Source organism: Cupressus sempervirens, chromosome 10 (assembly GCF_028749045.1).
Source record: "Cupressus sempervirens isolate cs-2001-9-10 chromosome 10, ASM2874904v1, whole genome shotgun sequence".
Classification (NCBI taxonomy): domain Eukaryota; kingdom Viridiplantae; phylum Streptophyta; class Pinopsida; order Cupressales; family Cupressaceae; genus Cupressus; species Cupressus sempervirens.
In genome coordinates this window covers 885022796-885039036 of record NC_143127.1, presented here as the reverse complement: position 1 = coordinate 885039036, position 16241 = coordinate 885022796, and the positions used below count along the sequence as shown (strand labels likewise).

The 16241-nt window shown below is 32.6% G+C and overlaps 1 protein-coding gene across 13 annotated transcripts; it reads right to left on the bottom strand.

The window, feature by feature from the left end:
- Positions 1 to 515: 515 nt before the first annotated feature.
- On the bottom strand, positions 516 to 14935 carry LOC149536821 (uncharacterized). 13 transcript variants are annotated; one of them, XM_089804984.1, is made up of 8 exons: positions 14425 to 14935; positions 14130 to 14251; positions 13745 to 14029; positions 13680 to 13702; positions 13236 to 13474; positions 12811 to 13093; positions 12460 to 12614; positions 6063 to 6572 (listed from the first exon to the last, which is right to left on the bottom strand). In XM_089804984.1, the coding sequence occupies exons 2-3, from the start codon at positions 14242 to 14244 to the stop codon at positions 13806 to 13808; spliced, it is 339 nt and encodes a 112-aa protein (XP_089661110.1). In that variant the 5' UTR covers positions 14245 to 14251; positions 14425 to 14935; the 3' UTR covers positions 6063 to 6572; positions 12460 to 12614; positions 12811 to 13093; positions 13236 to 13474; positions 13680 to 13702; positions 13745 to 13805. The 13 variants fall into 13 exon arrangements, with proteins under 13 accessions (XP_089661101.1, XP_089661103.1, XP_089661108.1 ...); XM_089804975.1 differs by lacking the exon at positions 14425 to 14935 and adding an exon at positions 516 to 1039 and having other exon boundaries at positions 6534 to 6572; positions 13680 to 14029; positions 14130 to 14194; XM_089804982.1 differs by lacking the exon at positions 13236 to 13474 and adding an exon at positions 2730 to 5834 and having other exon boundaries at positions 6534 to 6572; positions 13680 to 14029.
- Between the last annotated feature and the right edge of the window lie 1306 nt (positions 14936 to 16241).

Below are 16241 nucleotides of genomic sequence, written 5' to 3'. Positions count from 1 at the left end.
TTATCATATTTAAACCCAATTTCAATGAACAAATACGAGACCAATTGTATGTATTAATTGACCAAAGAACTGGCTTAAGAACTCTAAAATGTAGTTTAGTTACATGTACAAACTCGCATCACTAAAAGGAGGATTTAATAGCCAAATACTAGCAAAAAAAACCAAATTGTAGAACATACCTTGCAATATAGGGCATGACAAGGAATTTTTGGTTTATTTCGCTAAAAAAAAGCCTTGAAGATTTCATCTTTAATTTATATTTTTTACTAACAGCCCTCATATATAGTTGTCTCCTTTTCAGCAAGTAGTTTTAGCTGAACATGCATTTCAAAGTACAAAATATTCAAAAGAAACCAGTAACCAAACTTAAATTTAAGTTCATTATTCCCTATAAAGAGCAATCATTGTATTAAATTAGAGAAAATTGAAAGTTTTTTGTCACTATATTCACAAGAAAAAGGTAGTGACTTGTATAGTTCAAATATTTTTAATTTGTTAAAATCACAAAAAAGATATTCAAATTTTGATCCCTTACTCCTATTTGAAATATTTCTTTTTTAGCAATCGTCTCCCTCTCAACATTAAACTGATTTAAAATATAAAGGAAGAAAAAATCAGTCATATCCACTAGACATGTAGCTTTGGACTTCCTCTATGAATACTAAGGATGAATTAGAAAAGAAAGCATAAACTGTGGTTTTCCCTTTCACAAAGAATAGCTCTCCATCTCTCAAGATGACATAAAATACATTAACAACTCTAAGTTGATGCATAAAATATATTAGTTCCAGTAAGATTACCAACCTTGATCATATTCCCTCACCTTCCCATCCCCTATGCTTGTGACAACATCAATCGCATAAACTTCATTTTCCTCAACCTCACCATCATCAACTCAAGTATTTGGGTTGCTTAAACTCAAGATTACTTTGTGCCCATCAATAACAAATTACTTCATTTGATGGCTCAATACACTCAAAACAATTTTACGATCATATGCCACAACAACTCTCTGTATGGCTTCTGTGACATCTTTATTCTGTGTATAAAAAATAATAACACAATCATATTTTGGTAAGGAAGTCATCCACAACAAAGAAATAAATATTTTAAACTGAAGCAGTTCTAAAATATATTGTCATGCCCAAAATACGAGGGCAAAAACACACAATTTTTTTTAAAATTTAATAATGATACAGTTCACTACAATTCACCCTAAGTTTATAACCATGAGTAGGAATAAATCATTAAGTTTATACTCTTGTTATTAAATTGATATTAACATTAGTTACGTTATTACATTAACTTTATAACAATATATAAAAATTATTTAAATGAATTCAAGTTTAATTAATTTGAAATATCCAATCAAGAACTAATTAAAAGAAATGTAACATCTAATCATACACACAAATATACTTTATTTAGCTTTGATCAATTATTAACCTCTTAGATGAACATCAATTGACAATCTAACCGATTTATTGAAAAGTCCCATTCAAAAATGTAAACTAAATTGAATAGAAATTAAAAATAGAAAATTAAGACATTAACACTACTAACTTAATATTAAACAAATCTAATAATAATTTGAATTAAATTAAATCTAAATGTCATAATTACTACTCCTATTTAAAACTTAAACTAATATAATAAAACAACTTGCAATTAATAAAATTACCAAATGATACTAAGATTTCTTAACACTAAAACTATCTTAACTCAAAACTAAAAGAAAATAAACTAAACTATATTTAATATAAACTATCACGTAAACTAAAACTAATCTAAACTTAAACTAGATAAAATTAAACTATATAAAAAAAACAGCTAAACTAACCTCCTATCTATCTACCCCACCCACCACCTGTCATGCGCATTTCAAGGCATTCGCGCTGCCCAAGCGCTGACAGACGTACCGCTGGCAGCACTGTTCCCCCCTCCCACTGCGCATGGGAGAGTCTAGCATGAACCAGACACTAAGGGAATTAAGGGGAAAGGTTAAAACAAACACCTTTTTTTTTAAATCACATCAAACTTGAATCCCATCCCAAACAAATGATGCCATGTGCCCAAGTAGAAGAGGAAAAAGGTGGGGTGATGTCACCCAATAAAGGTGATTTGACTTTGTTTAAAAACTTTTTCCATGCCCTTGCAAGAGTTGGCGCCAAGGGAACAAAGAGTTAATGCAAAAGTTAATTTGGTAGAAAATAGATATTTGTTCTATGCTTTCATATTGGTTTTTTTATTTATTTTGTCTATTTAGTTATTCAAAATAAGTTTATTTATTTACTTTAAGGATAAATAAAGATTCTCTGTCACAAGGGGAAGAATTAATTTGTTTCCCATACAAAAATTAGAGAGTTTTTACTCTTGGGGCAATAAAAATTTTAAGTATAGATTTTCAAATTAACTAAATTGCCAAGGGGATTATGAAATTTTATTTTATTTTTAAGTTGGATTAATCATAGAGTGTAATGGTTTGCTATCATAATAAAGCAAGAGCAAATTTTTCTCCTAATAAGCACGAAGTCAAATCAGGTTCCCAACATAACAAAAAATTTGTCTTAACATTTTTGATAAGTGGATTTTTGCATAATTCAACACCTCCATTTATCTCATTTTGATATTCATTCCTAAAACTAAAAAAAGAATACAAAAATCTCATGAGAAGCAATATTACTCAATCACTATTTTATTGACAACCTGATTCAAAGGCTCAATCGAGAAAGAAACAAGAAGAAAACCTAGCGTCATTGCCATTACAACAAAGTTTTTAAATACAATTTACATAGGATTCCAATCTCGAAATTACAACAATCAAATTAAATTTCCTTGATGGCCCTTAACAAGAGACCCATTTCATTTTCTGTAATACATTGCTGAGGTCATGGAGGGAACAAAAACTGACCAAGTGACAAACAAACATAACAAGGAACAAAATCAAACATTCATTTATATACTGGGTTTTCACAACAAGATTCAACATTGAATCAAAACTAGGGAAAGGTGGATTTTTCCAACAAGAGATGTCAGACACAACACCCAAATAAGTGCCCAATTGGGGCTATAACTCAAGAACTTCCGTTCTTCCATTCTTACATGCCAAACTCATACGTGGTTTGTGCTGACAGGTAGGGGCCCATAATACCCTACCCTCTCTCCCTTTTCTCGTCTCGAGAAGGGACTCTACACTATTGGAGTCCCACTGAATACCTTTCTTGAAATTGGCCAATTCTACCCTATCCAAGGGTGAGTAATGCCAAAACACCCGTACAAGAAAACTTTGAAATTCAAACAAAAACATGAAAAAAAAGCATTCAAGAAAACATGGTTTCAATCCTTCCCAAGCATACCCAACATACATACAAGCATACCAATAAAAAACACAATAGCATAAGCATGAACCAAGCAAGAAACAACATGGACAAAGGAGATGAAGAACTCCTACCTTCACAAAGAGGTTATGGTAAAATGAACAAATTCAGAAGAAATTTTCCTTCCTTGCCTCTTCCAAGACTCCTCTCTAAAAGTAGAGATTGGGTAACAATCAAAACTACTCCAAAAAGGGCCTCTAAATAAGATCCAAACTCAACCACCAAAAAGGGCAATAACTTCCCCCACTCACCTAAAAATCTAGAAGTTTCTAACTCAACCAAACCTAAGGTTAACTTCTAAGTGAAGTTGAGGTTATTCAACTCATGGTAACAATTTTCAATTTTCGCACTAAAGCAAAAATAGACTTTTTGAGTGACCTCAAAAGTCAACAAAAGAGGCTTAGAGGGTGAGAAATGCCCCCAACCCATACCCATACCCTTTGGGTATAAAGATTTTATGATTTAAGGCCTTAGGAATTTATTTGGGACCCAACAAATGCTAGGAATATTTAGAACCATCTAACAACTCCAAAATGCAGATTAAGCACTAATCCGAATTAAGGGTAACTAAACTCAATTAAAAACAGATTAACGAAAAGGTCACTAACTTAGTTTGACTTAGGTCCAAAGGTTACACAGTTAACCCTAACTAGCATGTTGGAATGCATATACAATTCACGAGTGTCAAGCAACACTATAAAAATACTGCTACGAAACATTAACATTTACTAAATTATAGAAAGATACATTCATATATCTCACAATACAATTAAGATACGAACAACAAAGTTTCCACAAATGGCACATATGGATCAGTTTCGTTCCTCCATCAAGTTTCTTGGCTAAAATATCTTGAGCACTCATTGCACACATCAGTAGCCCCATAAAATCACATGCACATATGTATATACGTATCGAGGAATTGCATAAATTACAACATATATCTTTCAAATCAATTAGGGTTTCTCTCGTCCTACTCATATTCTTAATCATTACAATTTCATAATCAAAATGTTAATCCTACGTTTACTTATTTCATCAACATACACGTTCATAAAGCATTAAATGACGAACTCAAATCTCTGAAAGTAAACATCACACAACATGAAATAATATAATATGTTCAAAGTATCTGATAGTGTCTCGACATTTCAAATCGTGAGTATCAAAATAATAAGGTATCAACTATGCTACGAAGGGTCAAGGCGAAGCCTCACATATACTGTATAGTATAAATCATTTGTGTACACATAAATCAAGCATAGAATACATGATTTGAGTACATTGTTTTTGGTTGGTGAGACACCACAAGAAACACAACTCAATCAATAAAAGGTCAAGGTTCATCTTTAAAATAAACCAAACTCCAATTGTTTCTCTAATTGACCTAAAAAATCATACTAGTACAAGTATGGTACAATTATACTAGCCATTCTAAACTGCATTAAGCTTTACCAAAAGGCTATCTAGATTTAGTTGGTTGACATTCAAAAATCAGCATATGTACAAACAAATCATTGACATTCTTAATTCTAAAGTTGAATGGATATGAATATGGATACAAATACAGGTAAGTTCAACAACCCTGTCTAACATATCTATGAAATAATAATAAAAAGGGAAAAGTTAATAACCTTGTCCCAAATGTTACCTCTACCAAATGTGCATATATAATTCATAATTAGCACTTGTTCCTAGCAAGCCCAGGAGTTGCACCAATTTTTGATCCACTATAATGATCACTTGCTATCATTTAAATAACCTAAGGTTATTACATGAACAATTCACAACTTGCTACAATTTACATACCAGAAGTTGTTATATGAACAATAGACAACTTAAGGTTTTGTTGCTCTATCATTTTGCTAATAATTCATTTTGTCTCAAGTTCTTTATGATTTCGTTTTATTTTGATTATGAACGATATGAGAGGAAATGTACTTGACAATTCTGTTATATAATTTGTCCATACTACTTTCAATGCTATTTACCATTTGACCTTTAATCAATTTTGAAGTTTGAATAGAATCAAATTAATAAATTAATCTCAAGATATATCTGTGGATGTGATATTATGCAAAAAATTTATGCACCCTCAGCTAGACCATGTGGATCAAGCACTAAATCATAGTTGGAGTGTCAAAAAATATGGTACCAATTTCATTAGGCACAAAAATAGTTGGTTTTATTTTGTGCTTATCTGGTGTGATTCTAGCCATACTATTACAATTCTATAAGCTGCTAATTCTTTCATTCTAACCTTGATGTATTTCACAGTTCGCTAATTTTGTTATTTGATGCAGTCCAAAAGATCTCTCAAATGATGCATAAAATCGGGTTAGTCAAAACTCTTGACTACAAACAATCAAACATTGTATTGCAGCACATAGTAAGAAAGCATATGATATATCTAGGCAAGAATAAGATTGTCAATGAGGCCATGTAGTTGGAGCAATCCTGCAACAAAAGCACTCCACCAATAAAATAGAGAAAAAGTCTATTAGGTATTACTCAGGCTGGAAAGATCAAAACTTGTGAATTATTTTTATAAGGCAGCTTATGCCATGGTAGCTACCTAGTGTTGTGTTAAGGAAAAGTACACCACAACATTCCCTAAGTTGTAAAAGAACCATGGACAGATAACAATCTTGTCACATGTTTAAGAAGCAAATAGTACACACTTAGTCAACAATTGAAACCCAACTACAGATGCATAATAAGAACACATGTATGTAGTACAGATGGGGAGACAAGAGCGGATCACCTAAACTTGGGACCAAGATTGTAAAACAAATTTGGGTGAGACGCAAAATACATTATTCAAGTAGGAGCCAAGCCTTGAATTCAGCCAAAAATGGAAAACAACATTGTGACATATTTGCTAAACAACTTAAGAAGAACAGAATGACATTTGTCTGGTATTAAAAGGATCGACAACTTTGCATTAACAAAGACACAATTCTTGGAAAATAAACTAGGATCAAATCAGTTCATTTAAAGTAATCTTAGAGACGACATTAAATTCTAATCAGCAAGTTCAAAAATACTTATCCTACTGCCACCACTACTAACACCAAATCCATGCCCATTGTTGAATGTGCTCTTCACAGTAACATACCTATTTACCCATAGACGAAAGAAAGGAATTCTCCATACCTCAACCTTCCTTTAGGAACCTGGACCAATCAAGCACTCCTACAAAACCAACAAATAAGTTTATACATGTAAATGTCTAATTTTGTACGTTTCAATGTAGGCAATTACAGTCAGGACAAAGAAAAGATTTTAGGTGTCATAAGAGACAATGGATTGCATATAATTATTCCTTTGATCAAGTGAATTAAAATTGTACCACTGAAACCCTTGTCTTCACTGTAATATCATAGGATAGTTTCATAGAACTTCAACATAATATGTATGGATACATTATTTTGCATAACCAAAGGCAAACTTAACTATTCTAACAAAAATCTAGCATCAAATCAATTCTTTAAAACCAATCATAGAGACAACATTGATTTTAAATCATCAAGTTAAAGAATTTTTTTATCCTCCACCCAAAATTAGAAGATGCATTGTTTAATTACCAAAAACACCAAATCCTGTGGCGCACTCTCTGTCCTGTAATATATCTATCAATCTAAATACTCAACTCTCTTATACAAACCTAGAGGAATTGAGTAATCCAACGAGCATATCCCAATAACAAAAAGAAAAGGAAAGTAGAGATACCTTCAATCCCTTGGGTGAGCTGGACAAAGGATGCGAGCATGTGCGCCTGTAGTGAAGTTTCATTTATCCTCTGTTGGGGAGATATGCACATATGAGCAGAGAAAGGCCTAGAAATCCTATTTTTGTTGACTAATTCACTACGAACATAGTTATACAAATGGGCTTGTATTGTTCTTTGAGGCAGTGATCATGTAATCGATATAATCTCCGTGTAAAAGACACCCACAAATACTTCCCAAATTCAACATCCTACCATAGGTTTTTTTTTGCTTGTACCATGTTGGGAGCTTAGGAATAGGGCATGACATTGTTGAATGAAATGCCTTGTATATTTCCAGCCAAGCCAAGCTAGAGCAGGGGGCCACAAATATTGCTCAGTGGCTACACTTACCCCTTCCCCATTGCCTCTGTGTCACGCATTCTATTGCATCAAAAATTATATGATGTCTGCCACAAAAGTAGGATTCTAACTTGGACTAGATAATTGAACTAGTACTTTCTTTTTCCAAATCTGAATATTACACTTTTCGCCAAAAGATCCCCCTAGAAGATATAGCCTATCTGGTAATAATTTGTGGAGTGGCAATCTTTAAATCAAGTATCCTTTCATATATTGCATGTGCCGACTCTACTATTACTAGACTCTCGTCCAAGTCTACAAAGAACATCCAAAACTTCAATAACCTATGCAGCCTCATTTGTACTGGTTCATTGGCATCAGCAAAAGCTGTATAAAGAAAAGTTTGAAATTAATGCACAATTTTTTTGGTCAACATTTATTTATTCCATTTAAATTTGTTGGGAACATTAAAAATCATTCATGCTCCATACTTGAAGACAAACCATGCATATTAATTATAAATTTAAAATACAATCTTCAAGCACCTGAAGGGCCCAAAAGAATTGTACTAGAGTTTGACAACAAAAGAAGAAAAACAGCTCAATTCAACTTGTGGAAAATGAATTTTTTATTTAGTGGATATGTTGGAGGAAACTAGAAGGTCTTCAACTTTGGCAATAAGAATTTTAGTGTGCTTTGTTTCTTCATTGGCAGAAAGAATCTAAGCTTGTTAAATTTGTTCAAAGGTCATACTCAAATATTTTAAAGTAGGAACAACCAATATTGTATGTATTGTAGGGAGCATTGATGTTCATAAAATCCTTTTGTTTTTAGCATAAATATAGATATAACATAAACTATTAGTTTATTATTGAAGAAAGTAAACCTTATTGAACTTCTTGTTACAATCCTAAAAACCAAAACCAATTAATTTTTATTGTGATTTCAATAAAGTAGATGTACTAAAATGTCTGAATAGTCTTAATAAAAAAATGATGCAGCACGACTCATACATATAAGTTTCATAATGAGACAAAATCTCCCAACATTAATCTAGTGAAAGATGACTAAAATTTCAAATCAAGCCTAATGTTGTAATAGGATCCTAAGCCAACCTCATGGGAATTCAAGAAAGGCTATAAAGTGTCCTATTGTTAAAAATATAACATAGTGAGAATCTGACATCATCTCCATCAAAACTGAAGAGAGTCGAACAAGTGTGCAATTATCCATGTAATAAATTCCACACCTTTCTCATTCTAATGATAATATTAAACAATTTCATCGAATGATTGCTTATGAATCTTCATGAGGAAATCTAACATGCCTTTGTCAAAAAGGGTTAGATATGGGACATATATGATCAAGGTTTCTAACGAGCTAAAACTGCCAAGTGCAAAAGCTACCAAAAATGCTTTGGGGAAGGAGTACTAAAGATGAGAGGAAATACATTAAAATCTTTAAAATAAAAGGGTGATGTGCCATATAGTGTACAATTACTCCAAAAAAACACAATACACACAAAAAGCCTAGAATCTAAATATTCAATGATAATTGCATGTGCCACTCAATTGAGCAATCTCTTCATCTTTTATATGTATCACAAAAACACCTGAGCCTCTAAAAAGGCCAAGAAAATATATTCAATCATCCAACATCTACTTGCAAAATTGTGTTTGGTAGAAGTCGGATACCAAAGATAGTTAAGGTAAAAACTCTTCAAATATTTTTAATCATTGCCCTTACCTTCTTTGCAATAAAATATCATCATCCATTACTAAATAAGGAATATCTTTCTTTGAAAATTTGTTTGTGGTTTTAGTTTTAACCACTTTTAAACTTTATAAAGCTTGTGCATCTAGTTTTTATACTTTAAGCTTAGCTTTCTTACCTCAAATAGCATAAAATAAATATTCTATAGTATAATGCAAAAGAATTTAAACTTTGCAAGATGTTTTCCACTTAGGAAAGCTAAAGGTGGAAACCTAGAATTAGCAAATTTATCATTAACTTCAAGGTAGTGAAAATTTCCCTAGAAATCTCTGTCCATATGCAATCTTTCCCTTTATATTGCCTTTTTTGGTTTATATTGTATACCGGTAATGTGCCTCGTTATCATCAAACATTATGATATAAATGTCTAGATTTCAATCTCAAATCTAATTACAATTAGTTTGTTTTGTTAACATAGGATAACAATAAGAGTCATATCCTTGACATTCAATGATGGAAGTTGCAACCACCAAATGATAGATAAGAAAAGCATAGAGCTTAGATATTTTGCAACATCGTCAATTCTTGTAAATAAAGAAAAGAACAGACTTATTTTCACAATTCCATGAGAGCAATCCATTATGTCACGTTCCTTATTTTCCACCAATTGAATTTAATAATAAACAATAATAAATAAATAAATAGATAAATTATAATATAATTTATATTTATATACCAACTAATATAATTGTATTATAATAATAACATAGAATGGTATTATATAATAATTAATTTTTAAAAATGATAATATTTCATGATAATTATAAATAAGGGTATGAAACAAGTATTTAATAAATAGTAATAATTAATAAATATACTAATGACATAAACAATGATATTATTATTTTATTATAATATCATATTGATAAGATAATCTTAGGAATGTATATAATATTTATTAATATGAGGATAGTTAAAAATATATTATTAAAGTAAATGGACAAATTAATAAACTAATAATGTAATAAATAGACCAAATCACATAAAATATACTAAAAACTAAACTGAACGACTCGATGATAAGCCATGACCATTACCTAGTACACAGACATAAATGGCCAACATAGACTGATCAACTATGGGGGATGAAGGATTTTTAATAGACATCTAGGTCAACACTAGCATAAACAGAAGTATATTATACATGGCACATAGTCAAGGAATGAATATCAAACAAGATGCAAAGAAAAGGGACTGAAACATCAGGTCAATATAGCCAAGAATGATTGTGGTCAATGGTGTTAACATATCAAGCATTTTATCGATTGGAGAGGAATGGTAAAAGGATACTTACCCTCGCTTTCTATTCCAGATTAATCCCAATTTCCATTAAGGAATACATGCTCCGCAGCTGTGAGCAGTGATTAAGGCATCTATCCAAAATGTCTAGAAAAGTGTAATAAATGATTATTATCAATCATCAATCGTCTGATTGGGGATAATACTTAAAAATATTTTCAAACTCATATAAAGTGATCCCTCTAAATGCTTGAGTCACCACATAATACATACAACACACACAGCGAGCAGATATATACACGCCAATGTGGCAGACACATTTGAGTTCTAGTGACTAACAAACACAATCAATGCATAACTGATTTATGTATCAATTCTTATTGCATTAAATAAAGAGGCTCTAAACCAACGAATTAGAATACAACAGTTCCACTGATAAGCATCCAAGGAACAATTTGAAAAACATGACAATCATTGACAGGGTTTCAGGTTAGTTTACTTATAAACAACATATATAGAGAGAATTATGAAGTTTCAAACATAGGCTGAGACGGAAAGAACATTATGGCGGCAGACAAAAAGAAGATACGTAGTGGTAGAAATTTGAATTAGACAAATCAATCTACAAGTTAGAAATATTACGCATGGAAGGCTAGTGTGAGTTTGATAAAATTGATAGGATAGAATAGAGAATTCCAGGGGGATTTGGCATCTAGAGGCATAGATAGAACATCTATGAATTAAGATAAAAGGAGAAAAGATAAAAAAATACAAAGCAAGCAAAATACATATTTCACTTTAATATCCTCATATCTGAATTCTCTAACAATTACAAATGCAAATCCTATCCACCCAAGATATAATTGATTCAGCGATACACCACATGCATTTGTGAAGTGGCATTGAGAATCGCCAAGTCTGATTTTGGTTCTCAGAAATCATAATCTGACATGGGAAGAGCTGTGGTAGGCAAGCTTCCTAATATTTACTTTGTTGAAGAAAATTAATAAGAGTTTCTATTAGACTTTGCTAAATCTGGAAGTGTGCATTCTTATCAGTTTTCTACATTCATTGGCAAATGGTTTATCTATAGATATATGTTGTGTTGCATTCCCTATACTGAGAAAACCACACCAGTCGAAGTACATCAGCAACTCATAAGTAAATCGGAAAACTAAATATTTATATCACAAGCAAACTGGTTGACAAAATTTCTGAGTAGAATAGATCAAAAATATTTTTTTGAACAGGGGAGAGACATTATAATTTAGCATAAATTGTCATCATTAAACATGTATCATTGGCTATATAATACTTATAAGTAGCCTAAATACTTCATATTTAGTGTACAAGAAAGGCATTGAGTTTTAAGATAAGTATCTAAATGCCTAGTATTGAAGTATGGTAACATCAAATTGTCAATTTTGGTAATTATATTCTATATTGCTGACAAGGGATATCACAGATACATTAATTAATCATAAGCCAATTTATCTCTTCAATATGAATTTCAGAATTCTTTTAATCTTTCCCTATAACTGCAATACTTCTAGCCAAGAAGTAACTGCCATCGAGAGATCCATGCATTAACAGAGGTACAATGAGTATCTTAAATAGGCATAGCAGTTTCCAACGCAATATTTTAAGATAGACCTATTATTTATCGAGGGATTCTCAAGAAGAGAGATGTGCAGGGATATAAATATTGTTCCTTAAACAATTTATCTGTCAGATATATGCCTTTACATTCCAAGGAAGGTTTCTAAGCATACTTTTTAATATGGTTATTGACAAGTCAGGGGGCATCAAATGAACATTCAGCTAATGAATGCATTCTCGAATGAACAATGTAAATAAATGCATTGAGAAATAAATGGTGAACCAATTGTTTATTCCAAAGTATTGAATTAAAAAAGCCTCGAGTATATGTAGAATTTAATTTAATGATTGACAAAAATTAAAAATGTCAGTCATATCTAATATAATGCAATTACATACCTGGGTACAAGGTCAAGCATTTGTTGGATATAAAGGCTTCACAGCTTCAAGCCATTCAATCTACTGTTCATTTTTTCAAGGATTTAATCAGCAAGTTTCTCCTCATGAATCTCGTCCAAAAAATGAATAGATGCCTCAAGTGTCAGATAGCCAACCTGTTTGAGAAACTAAAGTTTTTAGGGTGAAAACAATCATGTTTGTTGAAAAAGATTTTAGTACTTCACAAATAGTAAGGATACAGTTTCTACTCAATATCAATATCATAGAAAATACTATATGCTTACTAGAATTTATGAGCAATAGAAAATCCTCATTTCTAAACCATGACTGAGTGATAAACCTGATATATACCTCTGGATCTGAGGATTTGTGGAAGTTGGAAAAAAGGTGCACATGATGGAAGTGCTTGTAGCATTGCATTAAGAAAGCACAAATTTCCTACATTTTTAAAACCTCTTGGATGCCACCTCCTCATCGTAAATCCTGTCCCACTTGTTGAAATACTGTCACCATTTTCAAACAATTCAATGATTGTTTTTCCTTGAGAGCTTTGGTAGAGCTGACACTGCCCCAGATTTTTCATTCTTTTATCACTTCCAGTTTTAGAAGGGTGTTGTTGCTCAATGTCCTCAACCTGAGAAGGACAAGAGTGCATCAAATTTTGAGTCAGGGCATGACAAAAGTGACATACATTTGTGTATCTTTCAAGAAAATTTCATGTGTCCTGAAGCCATGAAGAGAACTTTTGAGCTGTCAAATAATACACAGATTCTTACGGATTTTTCTGCATCCTGAAAGGTTCTGACATCATGTGGGAGGAAAATGCAAATATGACAGGCCATTTTTTCTAAAAGATGGGGTTCACAGTATTCTAGAGGCATATTATGCAGTCGAATCCAAATAGGGACAAAAACGGAATCAAATTTTGCAACTTTAAAATTTGGGGTCTGTGCATTCATAAGACCAAACCCCTTACACACCCAATCCTTTCGCTTGAAAACTAGATTTCTCCCTTCTGCTATGTTAAAAATAGATTAAAAAATTATTAGATGTTTCATTGAGATAAAAAACAATTTGTAAAACTCCTTGTCATTCATCGATTGAAAATCCAAAAGTTCTTAAATTGAAAATTTTGCACCCGTAAATTTGCAAATAATTTTTTTCTGAGACAGCTCTTTACATTGGGTTAACAAATGATCTGGAGGAAAAACGTGGGGTACCTTAGATGAGATCCTCTTGACTCCTTTGTAATTGGGGCCGAAGTTTGACGATTCTGTTTGGTCACCATATTTTCTTCACAGCTCAAGGACTTGGGAAGTGCTGCCTTTGCATCTGCCGAAGAACTGCTATTGCGGTTGCTTGAGACCTCGATGTACCTTGGGATGGCATAATACAAGGAGCTTCCAAACCACAGATACAGCGTTTGGATTATTTGGGGTTCTGAAACCCTTGGTGTACTGAAAAAGTGCAGATTTCAGGATTTTGTTTGATAAGAGGTCATTTTGGATCCACTGGCTGCCATCGCACGATCTTCCACATCGGATGTGCATGAGGGGTCGTGAAGGAAACCCTGATAAAAGATTTATGAGGAGTCTGTACATAGCAATTAAAAAGCAATATTTCATACTCTAGTCGAAGCTAGACATCTATGTCAAAAATAGGTTGTTTACCATGTTGAGCTTGAAGCTTTGGATTTGTTCCAAAGGGGATCCAGTTGGGATTTGTAAAATAGAGGCGTCGAGGTTGAGAAGAGTTCCATTCAGAAACAGTTCGAGGATTTCCCATTAATTCCCTGAGGGATGCACCAGCAACGGAGTGAATGAGATTTTAAATGAAAATAAAAAATACATTTCTTATCTTAAAAATAGATCTCGAAAATAATTCCATAAGCGCTTGCACGCATCAAGCATCAAACATCAAACATCAAACCTTCAAAAAAGAGTAACAAGTTTGAAAAAAAAATACCTATCGTTACATTATGAAATGAAAGACAAGAGACCATTATTTGGTAGGGCTCGTGCGTCGCCGCTCCAGGGCATTCACAGAATGTAGCCTCGCTTGCGTTAGGGTTTCATTTTCCTTTTCCCCCATTTCTTTTCTGTTCAAACTCCTCTGTCAATCTTTCCTCTGCTTCCTACCATTATTTCACACCATTGTGTTCAACATACATTATAAACTTTTATCTTGCCTCAGCTGAAACCCTGATCCTGGTGGTACAAAAAGCCCGCTACTTTCAGTCTTCATAACCTAATGAATTCGATCCTTTCCTGCTTTAGTTTTTCATGATCTTTATGAATTCGATCCTTTCCCGCTTAAGTTTTTCATTATCTTACGTTTATCGTTTTAAACTTTTCTATTTGTAGTGTTAGAGACTAAAATAAATATAATAATTTAAAAATATAAAATTTCGAAAATATTAGAGACAAAAGAGAAGTATCATCTTAAATTTATGTCTCAAAATATGTCACCATGTAGTAGTGAAACTTACCCACCAAGGATAGGTTTAGGTCTCTATCATTACATATAATAACTCATTAGGGATAGTCACTTGCAAAGCCCTCCACCAAATAGACAACTAATGAAGGAGCATCATGTTTTTATTTTGTCATCTTTAAGAACCTACCACCCACCAATTCTTCTACAAGAAAATTTGGGTTTGTGTCATCAAAGAAATCTAGACAAAGAGGTGGCAAGGTTTGATGGGAGACCAAACTACCAAGGAAAGAACCCTTTGTCAAGGTTGTTCCATTTCTAGTGATCTCCAAGGACAGTTGGATTTAGGAGCCCTCCAAAGGCCCCTACCTAGCAATCTCATTACGTGTTGGAGTTAAGAATTCAAAAAACCAAGACAAAAAATTGTAGAACTATTTAGCATAGCAATTTTTTAATCCTAGCATAATTATTTAATCAGCCATTTAACATTTATATCTTTTGTTAAATTGAATGTACAAAATAATTAAATTCATGACTAACAACTTCTATAAATTCTTAAAGTAAACTTCTAAGCTTAAGCTATACTACAAAATTCATTTAACTACTTGCTAATAAATACTCCTAAAATAATGTTTAGCAATGCCACCACAAATTTCAAGGAAGCCCCTGTATGAAAGGCAGCCTTATATATCACGTTGTCGTTTATAGATCTAACCACTCTATAATAAAAGGAAAAGGTCCATCTAAAACTTACTTTCTTAAAATCTGTTTGCATTTGGCGTTTTAGTTCGAAAGTAACCAATCTCCTAGGCAAAAACAATTTCATCCTTATCCTCCACCAAACCGATATGCTATTAGAATTTAATTGAATAAACCATTTCATACCCAATCGGTGTCTAATTTGTTCCACAAGTTTTATAATCCAAATTGATGTTTTGTATAACATGTCGGACCTACAGAGCTCAGATTGCTCATTCATTCAACCAAATGGCAAATTTTGTCAAGGCCTCTCTATCATATTGATTGCATTCTTTGTTTTCTTCGTTAGCAAACTATGTCCATGTTATGCAGTGAATTAGGCCAACAGATGTCACCCCATGAGGGTCAACTCCTCCTGTTCACAGAGACCTTGAAAGTCTCGGATGGTTTAATCTGTTCATGTGAGAATGAAACCAACAATTCTGCAACTTGTAGCATGAGATATCCTTTCAGAGTCATGGGGATCCCGTTACTAAAGTTAGTTTGTAGGATTAAGTATCAATCTTGGATCTTGCTAAAAATGGATTGAGCAGTCAATTGCACTCATTGTAATTTCCCAATATGACAGTTTAGATTGTTCAACTCAACTC

Coding starts and splice junctions, on each gene's coding strand:
- LOC149536821 (XM_089804975.1), bottom strand. CDS start 13,418: ATGAATGCACAGACCCCAAATTTTAAAGTTGCAAAATTTGATTCCGTT. Junction 13,094..13,235: donor TTCAGGATGCAGAAAAATCC/GTAAGAATCTGT, acceptor TGTCCTTCTCAG/GTTGAGGACATTGAGCAACA. Junction 12,615..12,810: donor ACAAATCCTCAGATCCAGAG/GTATATATCAGG, acceptor TTTCTCAAACAG/GTTGGCTATCTGACACTTGA.